A 17,345-nucleotide genomic window follows, 5' to 3' on the forward strand; every position below is an offset into this window, starting at 1 on the left:
GGGAGCTCTAACGGGGATAGCAGGATGGCTTCAGGTAAGCTTCCCGGGCAGGCAAGCCTTCCTGTAGGGCCTACAGGGACCCAGACCACCCAGTCAAGGCAGCAGTCTTCCACGTCCGTATAGTGTTCTCCCTGACCTTATCTTACTGGCTCTTGTGCTGTCCTGTGGTGAATGTACCCCACTTCACCTCCCACCCTGGCTTGTTTTAACTGTCAACTAGATACAAGCTACAATCACCTGGGGCGGGGGGAGTCTCAATGAGGAATTATCTAGATCAGATTGGCCTACTGTAGGCCTTCCTGTTAATTGGTGGTGGAAGGTATCATTCCATGGGCTAGGCTCTGGCATGTGAGAGTAGAGTAAACTGTCAGAGTACTAAGCAAGTGATTATTTTCTCTGCTCTTGGTTGTTTCATATGTTGCTGTTTGTCAGAGTATTTTATCATAGCAACAGAAATGAAACTAGAACACAGCATCTCTCCAAGGTTACTCTGGAGGCAGCCAAGCCTTGCACAGTGAACCCTCCTGGCATTAGAAAGTCCAATCACAAGCCAGGCGATGGTGGTGCATGCTTTAATCCTAGCACTTGGGAGGCAGAGGCAGGTGGATCTCTGTGAGTTCGAGGCCAGCCTGGTCTACAGGATGAACTCCGGGACAGCCAAGGCTACACAAAGAAACTGTGTCTCATAAAAACAAGTAACAGACAAACAAAAGAAAGTCCAATCACAGAAGGAATACAACACAACTGAGTTTACCATGGAGAAAGGCATTACAAAGGAGTCCTGACCTGAGGCTAAGCAGGATTAAGAAGAGGAGCAACATTCTAGACCGAGGGGTGGGCAAGCAGAGAAAAGACACGAAAGTTTGTGACAGCCTGCCAGAACATCAGAACTGGGGTAGCTAGAGGGTGTGGGGTGAGTCCTGATGGGAATGGAGGTGGGTAGGTGGAGGAGGCAGGTTGTTAGGGGTATTACAACCAAAGATCAGGAGTTGGGGACCAGGGTCAAAGCAGTGGTGACCAGTGGAGGGTATGATTGCCAACTTGCATGGTTGGCTTTGGGCTTTGAGATCAGATGAGCGTCAGCAGGGAAGCCTGGGCTGTGTGAGAATGCTGTGTGGGAGAGTTCAAGTGAAAAAAAAATGCATGTGAATCTGGGAGTGGAGGTTGAGAGTGTCAGGCCCTCCAAGCCCAGTGTTTATCCTTGATTCCCACAGCTAATGTCTAGGTGAAGCCTGGACCAGTACTCAAAAGCCTGGCATTGAAAAGTGGCTACCACATCCATTCTCAGGCACTCTGCAGGTTCCTTTTTTAAAGGAGAAGAAGCCAAGGGCCTGATACATGGGTCTCCATTTGGTTGGCCAACAGAAAGTGGAAAAGTACCTGACTTTTCCACTTCTGAGCAAAGATGCAGCGGTACAGCTTTCATTCGCTGAGTGCCTACCGCATGCCCCGTTCCTGCCCTGAGGTAGCTCATGAACAGAAGAGCGGCAGACACAGGAGAGAAACTCCAAGCTGAGCAGAATGCAAAACCATCTTGCTGGAATACAAGAACGGGCAAAGATCCGCCCTCAGTCACCACAGTCATCTGAAACTGCTGCCACAGCCTTTATGTGGAGTCCAGCGTGAGAGCCCAGGTCCTGCAATTAGCCTAAGAGGAGGGAGACACTTGCTGCTGCTCCAAGGCTTGACCTGAAGCCCAGATCTGGCCACTTCTACTTGCCCCTGTAAAGATGCTTTTGTGCTGAGGTAGCTCAGAGATGCCGGAGTTGCGTCACTCTGGATCCTCCACTTGGTATATGTCGGGAAGCAGTGGAAATGGCATGGTCTTTCTGCGGTGGCTCAAGAACAGAGTGTGTTTAGGGAGCTGAGGAAGTGACAGCGTGGGAAGACCACTTTTGAACATGCTCGCTGCCAGCTTTTGCCGCCCAGTCAGGGTGTGACTCCAGTGAAAGCTTTGTCTCCATCTCCCTCAGGGAATGCTTTATTGCCCTTCCCTGGGTTGAGTGTGTAAATTAGCCTGGTGTGTATGAGCAGAGAGCTCATCCCATTAGGTGTCTTTCTTACAGCTCCTCCTAGAGGCTGTTCCTCCAGAGTGTCGTGTTAATACCTGTTTCCCGGATCAAGGGTGCCCATCCCGTGTGCCTGCACACTGGGATAACAGCTACTGTATGAAGGCATGTGTTCCCGATCAGGGGCCATGGCTTGAGCCCAGTGGAGATGTGGGAATTTTATGGTACAATTAGAATGATCTCTTCAGGGGCCAGAGAGTTGTCTCAACAACCATTTACTGTTTTTACAGAGGACCTGAGTTCAGTTCTCAGCACCCACAAGGCATCTGTAATGACACAACCATCTGTGACTCCAATTGAAGGGATCTGACCCCCTCTTCTGGCCTCCTCAGGGCTCCTGAATGTACACAAAGCTCACTCAACTCAACACTTGTACATGTAAAACAAATCTTAGAGAACGGTCTTTTAAAGAGCCCTGAGTTGTAGATAAGTTGTCCGTTGAGAAATTATAACACAGAGAGCCTTCAAAATGGCTCGGCACGCCCTCAGCTCCCACCTGGGTTCGAAGGCTGGGTGCTGCAGGGAAGGTTTAGAGTCAGAACAAATCAAGATGCCTGATCAGCTGCTTGTCCCCACTCCGCTTGCATGCACAGGCCACCATACTTCAGGAAAAGCCTAGTTGTGTAATCTTGAGTACCCCCCCCCCCCATTTTGAGACAATGTCTCACTATGTAGCCCAGCCTGATGTCAAGGTTGAGATCCTTTTGCCTCAGCCTCCTGAATATGAGGATTACAGACGTGTTTCTCCTGACTGGTAGATAGCTTCTAAAAACAAAGACAACTGAACAGTGCAAGGGTCTTAGAAAGCAAGAAGAAGCCAAACTCCAAACCAGAAGATAGAAGGTAATAAAACAGAGATGAAAATTTAAAAAAAGTAAAGAGTTCTTTTAAAAATTTTTAAAGGTTATTTATATGTGTGAATATTTTGCCTGCATGTACATGTACCACATGTGTGCCTGGTACCACCAGAGGTCAAAGGAGGCCACTGGATCCCTTGGAACTAGAGTTACAGGTGACTGTGGGGCACTGTGTGGTGCTGGGAACTGAACCCTTGTCCTCTGCAAGAGAACAACAATCGCTCTGAGCCACTGAGTCATCTCCCTGCCCTAAGAGTTCTTTGAAAAGACAGACAACATTTAGCCAAACTCACCAAAGGTGGGGAAAAAAAGCAGACCAATATTAAGGAAGTTAGAGCCAGGAATAGTGGCACACACTTGTAATCTCGGCACTCTAGAGGCAGAGACAGTATTTCTGTGAGTTCCAGGACAGCCTGGGGTCAGACTGGGATACAGAGTAAGACATTGTCTCAAAAAAGAACAAACAAAAAGTTAGAGATGAAAAGCATAGGATGTGGGGCGTTGCTGTTCCAACAGATAGTAATGGCATCTAGGATCATTAGGGAGTGCGTTGAAGCCTGTGTTCCAAAAAGATGGAATGCATAAATTTCTGGGGACATATAACTCACCAAACAAATTAAAAATTAGATCAAACTTTTTTAATCTTGATTTTTTCCCCCATTGGGGCAATTAAGAATACAATGTTCCCTTTAGCCTTTTGTCACAAGTAGCTGAATTAAGTACTCTGCAAACAGAAGCTCCAGCTGGGCTGTTGATGCACACCTATAATCCCAGCACTCTGGGGAGACGGAGGCAGGCGGATCTCTGTGAGTTCAAGGCCAGCCTGATCGACAAAGCAAGTCCAGGACAGCCAAGGCTACACAGAGAAATCCTGTCTCAAAAAACAAAAACAGTAGCTCCACACCTCTTTAGGACGCCTGGATTTCCACCCTGGCCTCATTTGATTGCTAAGACTTGGCAATCCTGGCCAAGCATGGTAATACAGGACTGTAGTTACAGCACTCTAAAAGTGGAGGCAGGAGGGTGACAAATTTGAGACCAGCTGGGCTACATAGCACGATCCTGTCTCACAGGAGAGAGAGAGAGAGAGAGAGAGAGAGAGAGAGAGAGAGAAAAGAGAGAAGAGGATAAAGAAAATGCTGAGGCAGCCCTGACCGGCTTGGTGTGGCCTTGGCTTGTTTTGTCTTCCCCAGAACTCTCAGTGTGCATTCACTGGGCAGACAACACGCGGAAATGGAAAAACTTTGCCCATGCCCGACCTGGCAGCATCTGTGCTGTTTGACAAGGGGAAGAGAATCACTGAATGTCTCATTGCTTGCCTCTTACAGTTTTTCTACCCAGCGTTATCTGTTGTTAGCTGTGGACTATCCAGATTGTCCTGCATGCAGGTGAAATAAGCAGAGATCGGTTCCTCTCTGCCACTGAAGAAACCTATCTCTGTTTCTTCGATCGCAGAATGTTTTCCAGGAGCCCCTGGGCTTGCTTAGCCATCCCCCTTAAAAAATTTCTCATGAATGGTTCTACCCATGCCATGGCTCACAAGCTCACCCTTGGTCTTTACCTGCTTCAGGAGAGCAAGGATGAATTTGCTAAAAAGAAGGGGGTGAGGAGCCATGCCTGAGAGGAAGTGTCCAGTACCATACCTTGAACCCTGCTCCTGCCACACGTGATGTCAGAGTCTGTCCCCTAGTGACTACCACCGCAGCTGGCTCCCTGGCTACTGCTCCTCAGGAAGGCAGCGCAGAAGCCACAGGACCATTTGCAGCAAGTCAGGTGCCTTAAGCCGCTACCTTGTTTCTCGCCTGCAAGGGAAGGTCCTATTGTGCTCCCGGAAACACAATACCACAGGCTCTTCTTGGTGCGAATTTTGTTTGTTTGTTTGTTTCTTTTTGTTTCGTGTTGTATCTAAGAAGAGCAGGACTCCTAAAGTAAGGGAGGTGTCCAGGCATCAGGATTATAAACCTGAGCACCTGCGAGGGACTGGAGGCAAAGGCCTAGCATTCACAAAGCTCCGGGTTTGATCCTCGGAAGACAGAAACAAGCCTTATAGAGCATAGGGAAGAAAAGCCGGTGAGGTAAGACCTTGAGATGATGAAGGCGAGGTCTTTGAAGGACGCCCTTTCGGGCATTCAGATCCAATAACTTTAAAACATTAAGCAAATAGTGGAGAGTGAGGGGAGTGATTGTGGGTTGACTGGAGAAGGGCACAAGGCCCGGAAGGACCTAAATCTTGTTTTGGGTAGTGGTCACGTGGTGCATGCATTCATCAAACGAGCCCGAGTATACCAAGTACACAAGTATACTAAGCAAGCGACCTTAATGCTGAGTGCTCAGGGCAAATTCATAGTCTGAGCAAACTGGTTTGGCTCTCGGATTACCCACTTATTTGCGCTCTCTGTTGCAATTTCACTCAGAGAGGTCACAGGTCCGGGGAGGAGAGTGGTTTCACTAAGGACACGGGTCAGTCAAGACTGCCAGTGGCTTTTCAACCTAGAAGAGGCTAAAGAGGGGGGGGGGGGGGAGCCTCCAGTAGGCAAACAAACCCTTCACTTTTGGAGTGTCTTTCCACCAGCAGAGAAGGAGGCCAGGCAGTCCCCGCGCCTGGCTAGCAAGTGAGGAGGTCAACAAAAGCCTACACCGAGAGCGAGAGCGCGGAAGTGGACAGAGCCTGGAGCCCTAGGGAGCAGAGGAGGCGTGCAGATAAATCGCGAACACAAACTGCACTGGCAGTCTGAGATTGACACCGAGTGCCAGATGCCAACACAGACTGCCAAGCGCCAGGAAACGAAATCCAACCTGGTCCGGGCAGACTTGGCGGCGCAAAGCGAAACCCACCTGCGGGAACACGGGGAGAGAGAGGGGCGTGAACCTCGCCGGAACCTCTTTTCGAGGCCGGTCCCTGGACACTTACCGAAGTGTTAGCTGGCCATCGGCCCGCCCCAAGAGGCAAGAGCGTCTCGGCTTTACGGGTGGAAAAGGACACGGTCCGGCAGCTTGCCTGGCCATTGAAAGCTTGAGTCGGACGCGCAAACCCAGTTCTCTAACTCCACGCCCACGCCCGGAGGCGAGCAGGTGTCCGCGGAGCGACTCCTGCCCATCACCAACCACACCTGGCCGGCGATTTGATGTAAGCGCGACCGACCGTCCGTAAGGAACTGGGAGGAGTGTTGGGTGCCTGGGCGGGGGGTGGGGGTGGCCAAATCCCCGGCGACAGGCTGGGACCCTGCGGACTCCCTGAGCCAGGCCCTGCCCGGCAAGCCGGCGCCTGCCCTGATTGGCGCTCGCGGCCGGCCTTGAGCGGCTCACCTGCCGTTCCCAGCCAATCCAGGCCACCAGAATTGAGGCTGCCCGCGCGGGAGGAGGGGGGCTGGTGGGAGGGGGGTGGCTGATGATGCGAGCCTGCGGCGGAGCTGCCCTCCCCCGCCCCGGAGTTCCCTCCCGGCCCCGCGGCGCTCCGGAGCTTCGCCCCAGCCGCCGGCTGCGCTTCCCGCGCCTGTCTCCACTCGGCTGGCTGCGACGCGCCCCGACGGCGGCGCCCACCGCTTCCCGCCGTCCTCCCTCCCTGTCCCTTCCCGTCCCGCGAAGGGGGTGGGTTCGGCCGGGACAGCGCCTCCTCCGAGACACGATGTTCGCATCCAAGTCCAACTCCGTGTCGCCGTCGCCGTCCCTGGAGCAGGCCGACGCGGACGCGCTGGACATCAGCACCAAAGTGCAGCTCTACGGGGTTCTGTGGAAGCGGCCGTTCGGGAGGTCGTCCGCCAAGTGGTCCCGGAGGTGAGTGTGTCCCCGTTCCCCGTGAGGGAGCCCGGGGCCTCAGGACCCCTCCCACTCTCCTAGTCACCGCCCCGCCTCAGCCTTCAAAGGTGACCCTGGCCCGCCCAGCCAGTTTCTCTCCACGTTGTCCCCAACCTGCAAGGTGTGACTTTCATTGGTGGCTGCCGGAGCTAGAATGGAATCACCGGCCAGCAGGTGCCGGGAAGTCTCTGTGGGGGGGAACTGAGTTCCGAGTCCCAGGTGTAAGGCTGCATGAGGGATAGAGACTGAGGTTGAGTTGGGCCAGACTCCGCAAAAAGAGAGGCCCTGTGTCCAAGCAGGGATTCTCCTGAGACCTCCACAGCCAATTCCATCCCTTCATTGAGGCTCTAGATGGAGACGAGCTCCACTCTCCTCTCTCCATCCACCCACCCTCAGCCTTTCACAGCATTTGAGCAAGGCTGACCCCTAGCCGTTCCAAAATACTCAGGAGAGAGAGAACCGCAAGAAATTGGGTTGCCAACCCCCTCCAGCTGTGCCTTTTAGTGATACATGTGTATCACTGAGATTGGAACGGGAGACAGGGTAGGTTGGTCCTGTCCAAGGGATTGATTTTTGAGGAGTGTTGGGGAGAGCCAGAGCAACCCTGGCCGCATTCTCAGCACCAGGCTCTCCGCTCTCCGTTCCTAACTCCAAATCAAGGTCCCAGGGGCCAACAGGGCTCTCTATGTACACATGTCCATGACAGGTGTTGGGAGAAGAGGAATTCCCAGACCGGGGCTTGCAGGAGCCTCATGAAACTGGTCACGAGTCAGTGGGTCATTTTCAGTCCAGCTCTCTTCAAGACAACTAAGATTTCCTGCCGGTGTCTAGAAGACTCAGACTTTGTCCTGGCCCCTTCCTGGCGGGTCTGACTGCTCTTCCATCCCCCACACCAGGAGCCTGGATGCCTTAGATGTTCTCAAGACCGCAGGTCACGTGCATTGTCGTATTGGTTAGTTCTGATGCTCCATTTTGGTGAATAATTTATATTCCGCTGGTAAGACCTCAGAACAAATGGAGATGTGGATGGGGACTACGCGTTTTACACAGCCGATTTTGTACACTTTTATTCCTTCTGCCTGATTTCTCTCGGGGATTTAATGGGATACAGGCCCCCCTGGGTCCCTCCCAAGTTTTGCTCTGATGCTTTAAGTGAAGGCTCCGAGCGCTGTGGCGGTTATGCGGGAGGCTCGCAGAGCTGCACTGTCTGAACTGCAGCCATTGAGGGCCAGGGGCATCCTGTCATCACTGTGGTGCTTGAGGGGGAGGAGGGGCTATTGTAGGCTATGGCAGAATATCCTGAGAGAAGGCAGGCAGTCTTCCCTCTCCATCAGGTCTGACTCTGTCCCAGGAATTACTCTGTGTCCTCATTTAAGACTTTTTCCTGGCAGGCATTTTCAGCTGATGGCACCTAGTATGTGTTAGGTGCCTCGGACCCCAGGCTGAGTCTCCTGGCTCCCTTTTCTGCTGTGGGTACAGGCTCCTGAAAACACAATTGATTTGGGGCTGATAGCTCTGGGCACTTGGGGTTGGGGCTCCGAGAGTCTCCATCAGCAGTCCCCACAGCCACCCAAACCAAACCAGTCCAAGTCAAAACAGTATATCTGTGCCAAGTCACTTCTGTGCTTTGAAAGGGACTGTCACCTCTGTCCCCTTCAGGAGTTGTCACTGTGCAAACACTCTCCCTCCTCTGCATCTCAGAAAACAGTTAACATCTTATCTGCCAGCTCTAGACCTTTGTGTATGTTCCCTCCTCTGAGAGAATGCCTCCCCATCCTCCACCCCGCAGCACACATGATTTTCCCTTGAGTCAGCAACAGCCAGTCAGAAAGTCAGAGAGTCCGGAGGAGGTGTGATGCTCAGCCCAGCCTCACCCAGTAGGGCCTCTGGGCTGCATTTTCCCATTTTTGAAGGGCAGTGGCTGGACCCCAGCTAATTAGCAACCACAGGAAGGCTTGGGACAGGGCGGCCAATAGCCGCCCGCTGCTGCAGAGCCTTGCCATTAGGGGAATCGATGCTCTAGTGGGCAGCTGAGGGGAAGAGGCCTGGAAAGGCTCCATGCTGCATAAATAACCACTGGGCAGGATGGAACCGGCTGTGGCTGGCTGAGTTCTTCTCCTCAGGCTTTGTCTTATGAGGAGCTTCCAGGACCCCACCACCACCTCCACCTTGGCCAAACAGCAGTGAGAAGATGTCCTCATTGTTAGTTTACTCTCCTGTGGGCACAAGGAGGGAAGGGAATCAGAAGTGTTCATCAACAGAGAAAAGAATTCTAGAGGGGTCTGTGGGTAAACTGATCACAGTCCTCTCCTTCCTCTGGGAGGAGCATAAAAGCAAATGCAAAACCCTGGATGGCTGCGGGGTGCTGGTGGTGCACACCTTTAAACCACTACCCAGGAGGCAGAGGCATGCAGATCTCTGAGTTCGAAACCAGCCTGGTCTACAGAGTGAGTTCCAGGACAGCCAGGGATATACAGAGCAACCATGTTTTGAAAAACAAAAAACTAAAACAAAACAAACAAACAAAAAACATGGGTGGCTCTGAACAGGAGGAGGCATGGCCTTGGCTTTGGCCAGGGTCAGCAAGGGGTAGGTAGATGGGATTGCCCTTCTGAGACCACCAATGAACCATCCAGGACTCAGCCCACTCTATTCTCTCTGGGAACCCATACTCTCCACACCCATCCATCCATAGGTAGGTTTCTGCGGCCCTCTTGAGAGTGAGATAACTTTGGCTCCAAGATCAAATCCCATCGAAGTTCAAATCCTGCATCTTGTCCCCACTAATCCCCAGGAGGTGCTGAGCTCAGGTGTCCTGCTGCCAAGCGTTGGGTAATTTAGGCGGAACTTGGCTCATCCCTCAGTTTCCTTACCCCAACCCAGCCTTCTCCAGTCTCTCACACACGGTCTTTTCGGGCAGAGTAAGACCCGAGTGCTGGGATTACAGGCATGTGCCACCATGCATGGCTGTATTGCTTATTCTTTCAAACCCTGAGCAGTTTTTAAGGGAAAGCATGACAAAATAGAGGCTGAGGGACATCTCATCTCTTGGAAGGGCGAGTTCCTTCAGATGGACTCTTTGTTCTGTTTTCTGAAGCCTGTTTTATTTAACACTTTTTTTTTTTTCAGTTTTTGTATTCTGATTTTTTTTTTAGGTTTGGTTTCTTTTCTAAAATTCACATCTCTGTGTGTGTGCCTGCTTGTTTGTATGTATGCCATGTGCATGTAATGCCACCCTCTTGGTCCAAACTCAGACATGCTCTTGAGCCCCTTTCTCCACTGCACTTACCCATCATGCCTCTTCCTTTCTGCCCTGCAGGATGTCCTCAACTTCAAAGTTCTCTCCCCCTGGTCGACACCCCCGAACACTGAAGAGCTCAGTAGACGGAACCGCTGCTGGTGGTGCTGGTGGCTCTGTTTGTTGAGATTTTGCTTATTTTTATTTTATGTATATAGATGCTCTACCTATACATCATTTGCAAGCAGTGGGGACTGGATCTCCCAGATCTGGAGTTACAGATGATAGTGAGTGATATGCAGGTGCTGGGAAACTGAACCCAGTTCTTCTGGAAGAGTAGCCAGTACCCTTTACCACTGAGCCATCTTTCCAGACCCAGGCTGGTCCTTCTTTAACAAGACCTGCCCGGTGTATATTGCATCTATGCTTTGAAGATTTTCCTTTGCCTCCTCTGGGTGTCTCATGCGACCAGAGTTTGCCATTAAACCCTGGCTGGGACCTTATTATACTCAGAGCACAGGGCGGAGGGAAGCCACAATACAAAAAGCCCACCCGTGTCCATCCTGCCACTCAGGCCAAAATTCAAGCCATGGTGTCATGAGACTAAGGGCACCCTGCCCTGGTCTAACTATTCAGCATGCCCTGCTGATTTTTACCTTTTGCTAACTGGGGTTCACTGTTTGCCCAGCTGGCAACCTCCTCAAGGCAACCTCCTCTTATTCTAAAACCACAGTTTGGGCTCTGGATACTTGTTTGATATCTGTGCAAGGTGGGGGTGGGGAGACTGCCTGCTCTCAGCCCCTGTTCACATACGCATGTTCTCTCCTTCCTCCATACCCTGGCCACGCCTTTGGTGCTTATCTGCGAGTAACACCAGACATATTTTGATAACCTTGAGCACATGAGCACACTGCTCTCTACATATTTTTCTCTGACTGGAGACATCTTTTCTCTCTCCCTCTTCCCAGGTTAAGACATCTTCTCCCCGCCCCGCCCCCCGACAGGGTTTCTCTGTGTAGCCTTGGCTGTCCTGGACTCCCTTTGTAGACCAGGCTGGCCTGGAACTCACAGAGATCCGCCTGCCCATGCCTCACCGAGTGCTGGGGTTACAGGCATGTGCCACCATGCCTGGCGGCATTGCGTATTCTTTCAAACCCTGAGCAGTTGTGACCTCCTCTCAGAACTTGGTCAGACCCTAGGGCATCCATCTAGTCTGTGGCCACAATTCTGTTATTCACACAAACTTACCTTGTTGCCATGTATCCAGTTACTTTGTCGCCACTGTGTATCCGCCAGGCACTGTAACATTGCCTAGCGCTCTGCTATGTTATAATGTCACAGTAATGTGTTCTGGTGCTTCACAGCATCCTCCAGGTGCTTTCCATGTTGCTGTGCGTCCCTGTGGCCTGACAGTGTCACCCTCTCTTCTAGCGCTTTACATTTTTAGCTTCCCCATCTCCCTGCTGTGTGATCTGGGGCATATTATTTCGATTCTCTGCATTCCACTTTCCTCGCCTACTTTAGATAAGCAGTGAATGCATTACTACACAAATTGTTATTGCTCAAACAGGCCTGGTACAAAGAAGGGACTTGATAAACATTAGCTATTTTAAAATTATTTCTTTGCCCAGGCTCTCTCCTACATTCATCTGTTAAGCTCCCTGAGGGCAGGGACTCCTCAAGCTGGCATGGCTCAGCACAGGACCTGCGCAGGCCAAGTCGCTGCCTCCTTAACAGCTCTCTTACCTGAGCCAAGTGGGAACTGCAGCCATTCTCTGGCATACAGCTCAAGAGACAGACATCGGGAAACAGAGCTGAGGATGGCTAGCAATAAGCACACAGGCAGCTGAGAATCTGGGCAGCATCAGAGAGTTCACCACTTACTAAAGGCTCAATCTCCCTGTGGTTCAGTTTCCTTACCAGTGTACTAGGGAAAAAATGAGACAAACAAACAACAACAGCAAAAAACTATCCATCACTTAAATAAGTCATCACTTAAATTAGTCATTTAAATATGGTAATGTTAATAGTCAAAGTATAGCAGGCGTTGTGGTGCATGCCTTTAATCCCAGCAGGTGGATCTTTGTGAGTTCAAGGCCAGCCTGGTTTACAAAGCAAGTTCTAGGACAGCCAGGCTGTTACATAGAGAAAGCCTGTCTCAAAGAACTAACTAACTAACTAGCTAAAAACAAAGAAAAAACAAAAACAAAAACAAAAAACCCACTATATATAGCAAAGGGCATACCTTGCTGCCATCTAAATGTTCTTTAGGTGGAAACACCAGAGCAGGAGGATGTGGCTCGCAGGTAAGGCTGCTTGTCTAGCATGCATGAAGCCCTAAGTTCAGTTCTCAGCACTCCATAAACCCGCATGGTGACTTATGCTTATCATCTCTGCACTCAGGAGGTGGAGGCAAAAAGGTCAGAGGTTCAAGATCAGCATCAGCTATATAGGGAGTTTATAGGCCACCTGAGGCACTATCTTAAAATACTAAATTAATAATAATAATAATAATAATAATAATACCAGAGAGAGGAGAGGAGGCAGCCAGTACTGGTATGAAATGTTTACCTTGCACATACTCCAGGCTTCCCATGACCCAGGAGGGCTAAAAGCAAAAGCTGACAGTAAAGCTTCTCTAAGGACAGATGCTGTCCCTAGACAGGAGGACATGACTGGGACATGTGTTTGGAAGGCAGGAAGCCACCAGGTGGGCTGCAGCTGTGTGAGCACAAATGGGAAGCCGGGCAGGGTGGCTACAGAGACGCTGAACTTGACAGTAAGGAGTAACAGTAATGGGGATAACAACGAACATTTCCTGCGTGTTCGCTAGGAGCTAAGTCTTTATGTGATCAGACCCTTTCCCTCCCAGGCATGAGAAGAAAAAGCCATTAACAATCATCCTCAAGTTTCACACAAGGGGCCTGAGGCCTCAGAATATCTTGCCCCAACACTGCTCTTCAGTTTCTCTCTCCAACCTTAGCCATTACAACTTGTGCCTCTACCCTGGCTGTGTGTCCTGAGCCAGGACAGCAGCCCCTGAGCCATAGAGGGAGCAGGAGGAGGGCCTGGTGGTCCTGGGTTCCAATCCTCCTCCTGCAGTTGTAAATTAACTTCCTCTCTAAGCCTGTCTTTCCTCACCTGAGGCGGGGAGCGAAAGGCCCCGCCTCCAGCGTTGTTCTGAGGAGCAGATTACCTCATCCCCACATAACTTGCCTCCCAGAAGCTCACACATGAAAGTGGTGCCTGTGACCGGCCCTTGCACTCACTCACTGGCAGCTCAGCTCTGCAGGACCCAAAGGAGGTTGTCCCAGCCTTGCATACCGAACATCAGCATCTAGAACTTGGGGACTTTGGAGGAAGGTCTGAGAGGAGGAGTGCCTTTCTATGCAGCCTTACATAGACCGGCATCAGCAAAAGTGGCTGCCACCAAGGCGGCTTGATAAGCAAAGGTCTTGTCAGACAAACCATGGTGGGTAGAGGCTCACCCTCCACCTCCAGGTCTGTACCAGGTATGACTCACGTGGCAGTCCGTGGTGCCTCTCAGCCTGCTGAGAGTGTGGCCTCCATGGAGCAAAGGCTCCTGGGAGTGTCTCCTCTGCCTCTCTGGGCTTGCTTTAGGAGGGGAGGGACATCGGGGGACAGCCTGTGTATTGGGAAGATACGGGGAACTCCGCATGCCTCTCTCCACCCTACCCATCTCTTACCCCCCAGATGTGTGGCGGCAGCTTTTAGCAGATTCCCCTGCCTGTGCCAGGACAATCCGCTTCCCATGCAGCAGCCAGGGCTAGCCTTTTACAACGTAAGTCAGGTGGCGTCACCCCGGCTCACAGCCCTCCCATGGCCGTCTTACTCTGAGAGAATGCCAGTCTCCACCAAGTGGTTTCAGCAGTTCACGCCACCCCTCTCCTCCATTTCTACTCAGAGAGCGCACAGGAGTACCTGCCTGGGAGAGTTTCCGTGGGGTGGGCCTTAAACGCAGTAACAGAAGCAACTGGGTGGACTCGGGGTAGGCTGGGGCGGTGAGGGCTCAGTGAACGTGAGCGCTGCCATTTATTGCTCTCACAGCGCCCCCTGCAGCCTAGGGGTCATGCTCCAACTTCCTCCACTTCAGCCTTCTGGTTCCTTTTAGAACCAAGTACCTTGGTACCCATGGGCCCTGTGTCTAAGGTACCTTGCTTCAAATATCCCCTTCTCTTGCTCTTTTTGACACAGGGGCCTCTATGTAACTCAGGCTGACCTCAGACTCGTAGCCCTTGTATCTCAGCCTCTTGCATGCTGGGATTAGAGGCATGTGCCGCTAGCAATTCCTCCCGCCCCCCCTCTTTTTAAGATAGTCTCATGTGGTGAGGGCTGGCTTTGAACTCACTGCATAGCTGAGGATGACTTTGAACTTCTTATTCTCTTGCTTTTACTTCCTGACTGTTTGGGGTTATAGGTGTGTACTACAATGCCTAGTTTCTGTGGTGTCAGAGACTGCTTTGTGCGTGCTAGGTCAGCACGCTACCAACAAGTACCCCCCACCCGCCAACCCCTGGTTCCTCTTTATAAAAGCCACAGCTCCATTAGATCATGCTCCTGCCTAATTATTAGCTCACCGAACCATAGTGACCTCCTAAAAATCCTGGGTCCGGATACAGTCCCTCTGCAGGTAGGGACATAGGTAGGGGTTTGTGAGGCTCTATTGTGGGGGTGGGGAGGCAGCTCCGTTCTGCTTGCCTGTCTTTCCTGCTGAGGGACCTTACCAGACCGTGTGACATCCAAGCCCATCCCAGGTCCTTCACACACGGGCTAGGTCTCACTCAGTCCGCAGGGCCACCTCTTAATGTAGGTGCCATCACTTCTGTGCTACAAAGAGACTGAAGCTCAGGGAGCTGAGTGTCCACGGGTTCAAGACCAGCCTGGGCAACATAGCAAGACACACCTCCCCACTGCGTGGTGGTAAAAGACAAAGCTGAGCTTCAGTTCCTTCGGGAGAGGGAGCAGCGGCTGCAGCCATCCAGGCTGCCCCTCCACTCTGTCCCAGAGCAGCCGTGGTGGCAGGGAAGAAAGACCATGCAGCTGGGAGACCTGTAGGGCTCCTCTGACTTCTTGCTGCCACCAACATCTTTGCAAGCTCCTCCCAAGAAGGACCAGTGAACGGTTTAATAACAGGCTCTTGGGTGGTTCTGCAGTGTTTGGTTGTCAGGGTATGGTGCAAATGCCCTTGGCGCCAGTGTGACTTTACCGAGTGCTAAGCAGGTGAGTGAGTCACACTGTCGGCCATTGTGGGCAGCACGTGACTGCTCCAAACGTGCCCCCGGACACACCACTCAAGAACTCCAGATCCCTCCAACTCCTTTTCAGGTCACATCACAGCAGTGTCCCTGGAGGAGGAAGAACTCTAGTGGTTTTGAGCCTCAGGGGCTTTGAGGCCTTATTGGGCTCCCCCTGGAGCACACTTGATTTTTTAAAGCTTCCGATGCTAGTTCTGTAAGAGTTCCCCAGGTGGGACATGGAGTCTACCTGTTGGCATGGAGACTTGCCTCCCCAGGACCCAGAAAGTACCATGGCTACTTGGATCCCAAGTAGTTCAGGGAGCTGAGTGTCCGTGAGTTCAAGACCAGCCTGGGCACCTGGGCAACACAGCAAGACACACACGGACTTCCCAGAAAGGAAGTCTGAGACAAAAAAAAAAAAAAATACAGGTATCACCAGGGGGTATCAGGACGACAGACCTCAGCAGTTGACATCAATTCCATCTGGTTTCACCAAAATGCCCATCTGGAATCAATCTGTCTCCTCCTTCGTCCACACCTGGAGGAGCTCCCAAGTGACCTTGCCCCGGAGCTGATAGTTCAGAGGATAAAGGGACCAGAGGAGAAAGACAACAGGCTCCTGCTGTGCTGAAGAGGGCAGTCTGAGAAGCCAATCACGATCAAGGGCCCTGTCCTCCACTACCTTCCCACAAGGCCCTCTAAGGCCTCTAGCATGCAGTGCGAGCTGGTGTCCCCATGGCTCCCCCAGGGTGCTGCTGACCCACCAGGTCCCATCATTTTCTCATGCCTCCTCCACAGGTTCTTCATCATCAAAGAGAGCTTTCTGCTTTACTACTCTGAGAGTGAGAAAAAGAACTTTGAAACCAATAAATACTTCAACATACATCCTAAGGTGAGGAAGCTCCTTTCCAGGACCACAGCGAGGGAGGGCCCACTGGGGACTTTTGGGGATGGTAGGGAACTCAGAGAACAACAGATCCTCTCAGGGCTCAAGACACCTGCTCCAGCCTCCCTCCACCTGCTGAGTCCTTCCCTCCACAAACACACACATTTCCTGAGTTGCAGAACCTGCCCCAGCTCTTATTCTTCTTTCCGGAAGTCAGTCCTAGCCTTAGTGGCATAATCCTGGGATGTGTTCCAGCCTGAGGTCCTTGGCTTGCTCCAGGAGGCTCTTGGGACTCTTAAGTGATGTGAGCTGGATAGGGTGGGAGCTGCCTACTCTGCTTTCTTCCTCAGGGTGTCATCCCCCTAGGCGGCTGCCTGGTGGAGGCCAGAGAAGAGCCCAGCATGCCCTATGCCATGAAGATCTCCCATCAGGACTTCCATGTGCGTGGGGACCCTCCCCTAGCCTCTGGGAACAGCCCTGTGATGTCTAGCCTGAGAGAGCCACCAAGGCCCAGGCCTGTGGAGGGTGGGGTGGGAGGAGAAGAAATCGCCTACTCTTCCTTTGGATGGGTACCACTCATTCTGGCTTCTCTTCCCTGCAGGGGAATGTCTTGTTGGCTGCTGAGTCTGAGTTTGAGCAGACACAATGGCTTGAGATGCTGCAGGAGTCCGGGAAGGTGTAAGTGTCTGCCAGCAGGGCATCTGAGGGACCAGGATGAAGGGGGTGGGGGAGGCCAGCATGGGCTAGGCTGGGCCCGCCCACCTGCTTCTCTGCTGGGCAGGGCTGTGGGAGGAGACAACTCCGGCTGTTGAGCATCTGTGAGGGTCCCCGGAGTGGTGAGTTTGGGAAGGTGTCTGCAGTGACAGGTGGGCAGCGTTTACCTCCAATTCTTGGGAGTGGGTGGAGCATTGCTGCTCGCAGTCAGCACCTCAGTACATCCGTCTTCCCCTCCCCAGACCTGCACTTAGCCTTAGCAAGGTCCAGGGATGTTGTTTACAAATCACAGTGCGGGTCACAGAAACCACCTGACCCACACAGCCTGTGCCCCGCCCCTTCAAGCCAGGACATACTTCTAACCCAAACAATAATGCAGGGTACCCAGACTCGCGCCGGGGCGGGCGGTAGGCATGCCGTGATGTAGAAGGCTACTAGGGAAGCAGTCCTTTCCCTCTTCTCTGAGTGCTCTTGGCTCTGTCCCCGTGGCCCACTTTGCAACCTCAGCCTCCAGTTACTGTAACTGAT

General features: G+C 52.1%; 2 protein-coding genes across 2 annotated transcripts in view; one reads left to right on the forward strand and one right to left on the reverse strand.

The window, feature by feature from the left end:
- Erh (ERH mRNA splicing and mitosis factor) overlaps nt 1-6,014 on the reverse strand; it is a 58,772-nt gene extending 52,758 nt beyond the window's left edge. The window contains exon 1 of the mRNA XM_060387778.1: nt 5,838-6,014. The gene's annotated coding sequence lies outside the window, so the exon portion shown is untranslated. The remainder of the gene's footprint in view (nt 1-5,837) is intronic.
- Nucleotides 6,015-6,196: 182 nt separating this feature from the next.
- Plekhd1 (pleckstrin homology and coiled-coil domain containing D1) overlaps nt 6,197-17,345 on the forward strand; it is a 28,068-nt gene continuing 16,919 nt past the window's right edge. Inside the window, exons 1-4 of the mRNA XM_021633521.2 lie at nt 6,197-6,700; nt 16,016-16,109; nt 16,454-16,543; nt 16,705-16,781. Coding sequence (XP_021489196.2) covers nt 6,315-6,700; nt 16,016-16,109; nt 16,454-16,543; nt 16,705-16,781 — 647 coding nt within the window. The 5' untranslated portion in view covers nt 6,197-6,314. The remainder of the gene's footprint in view (nt 6,701-16,015; nt 16,110-16,453; nt 16,544-16,704; nt 16,782-17,345) is intronic.

Source organism: Meriones unguiculatus, chromosome 7 (genome assembly GCF_030254825.1).
Source record: "Meriones unguiculatus strain TT.TT164.6M chromosome 7, Bangor_MerUng_6.1, whole genome shotgun sequence".
Classification (NCBI taxonomy): domain Eukaryota; kingdom Metazoa; phylum Chordata; class Mammalia; order Rodentia; family Muridae; genus Meriones; species Meriones unguiculatus.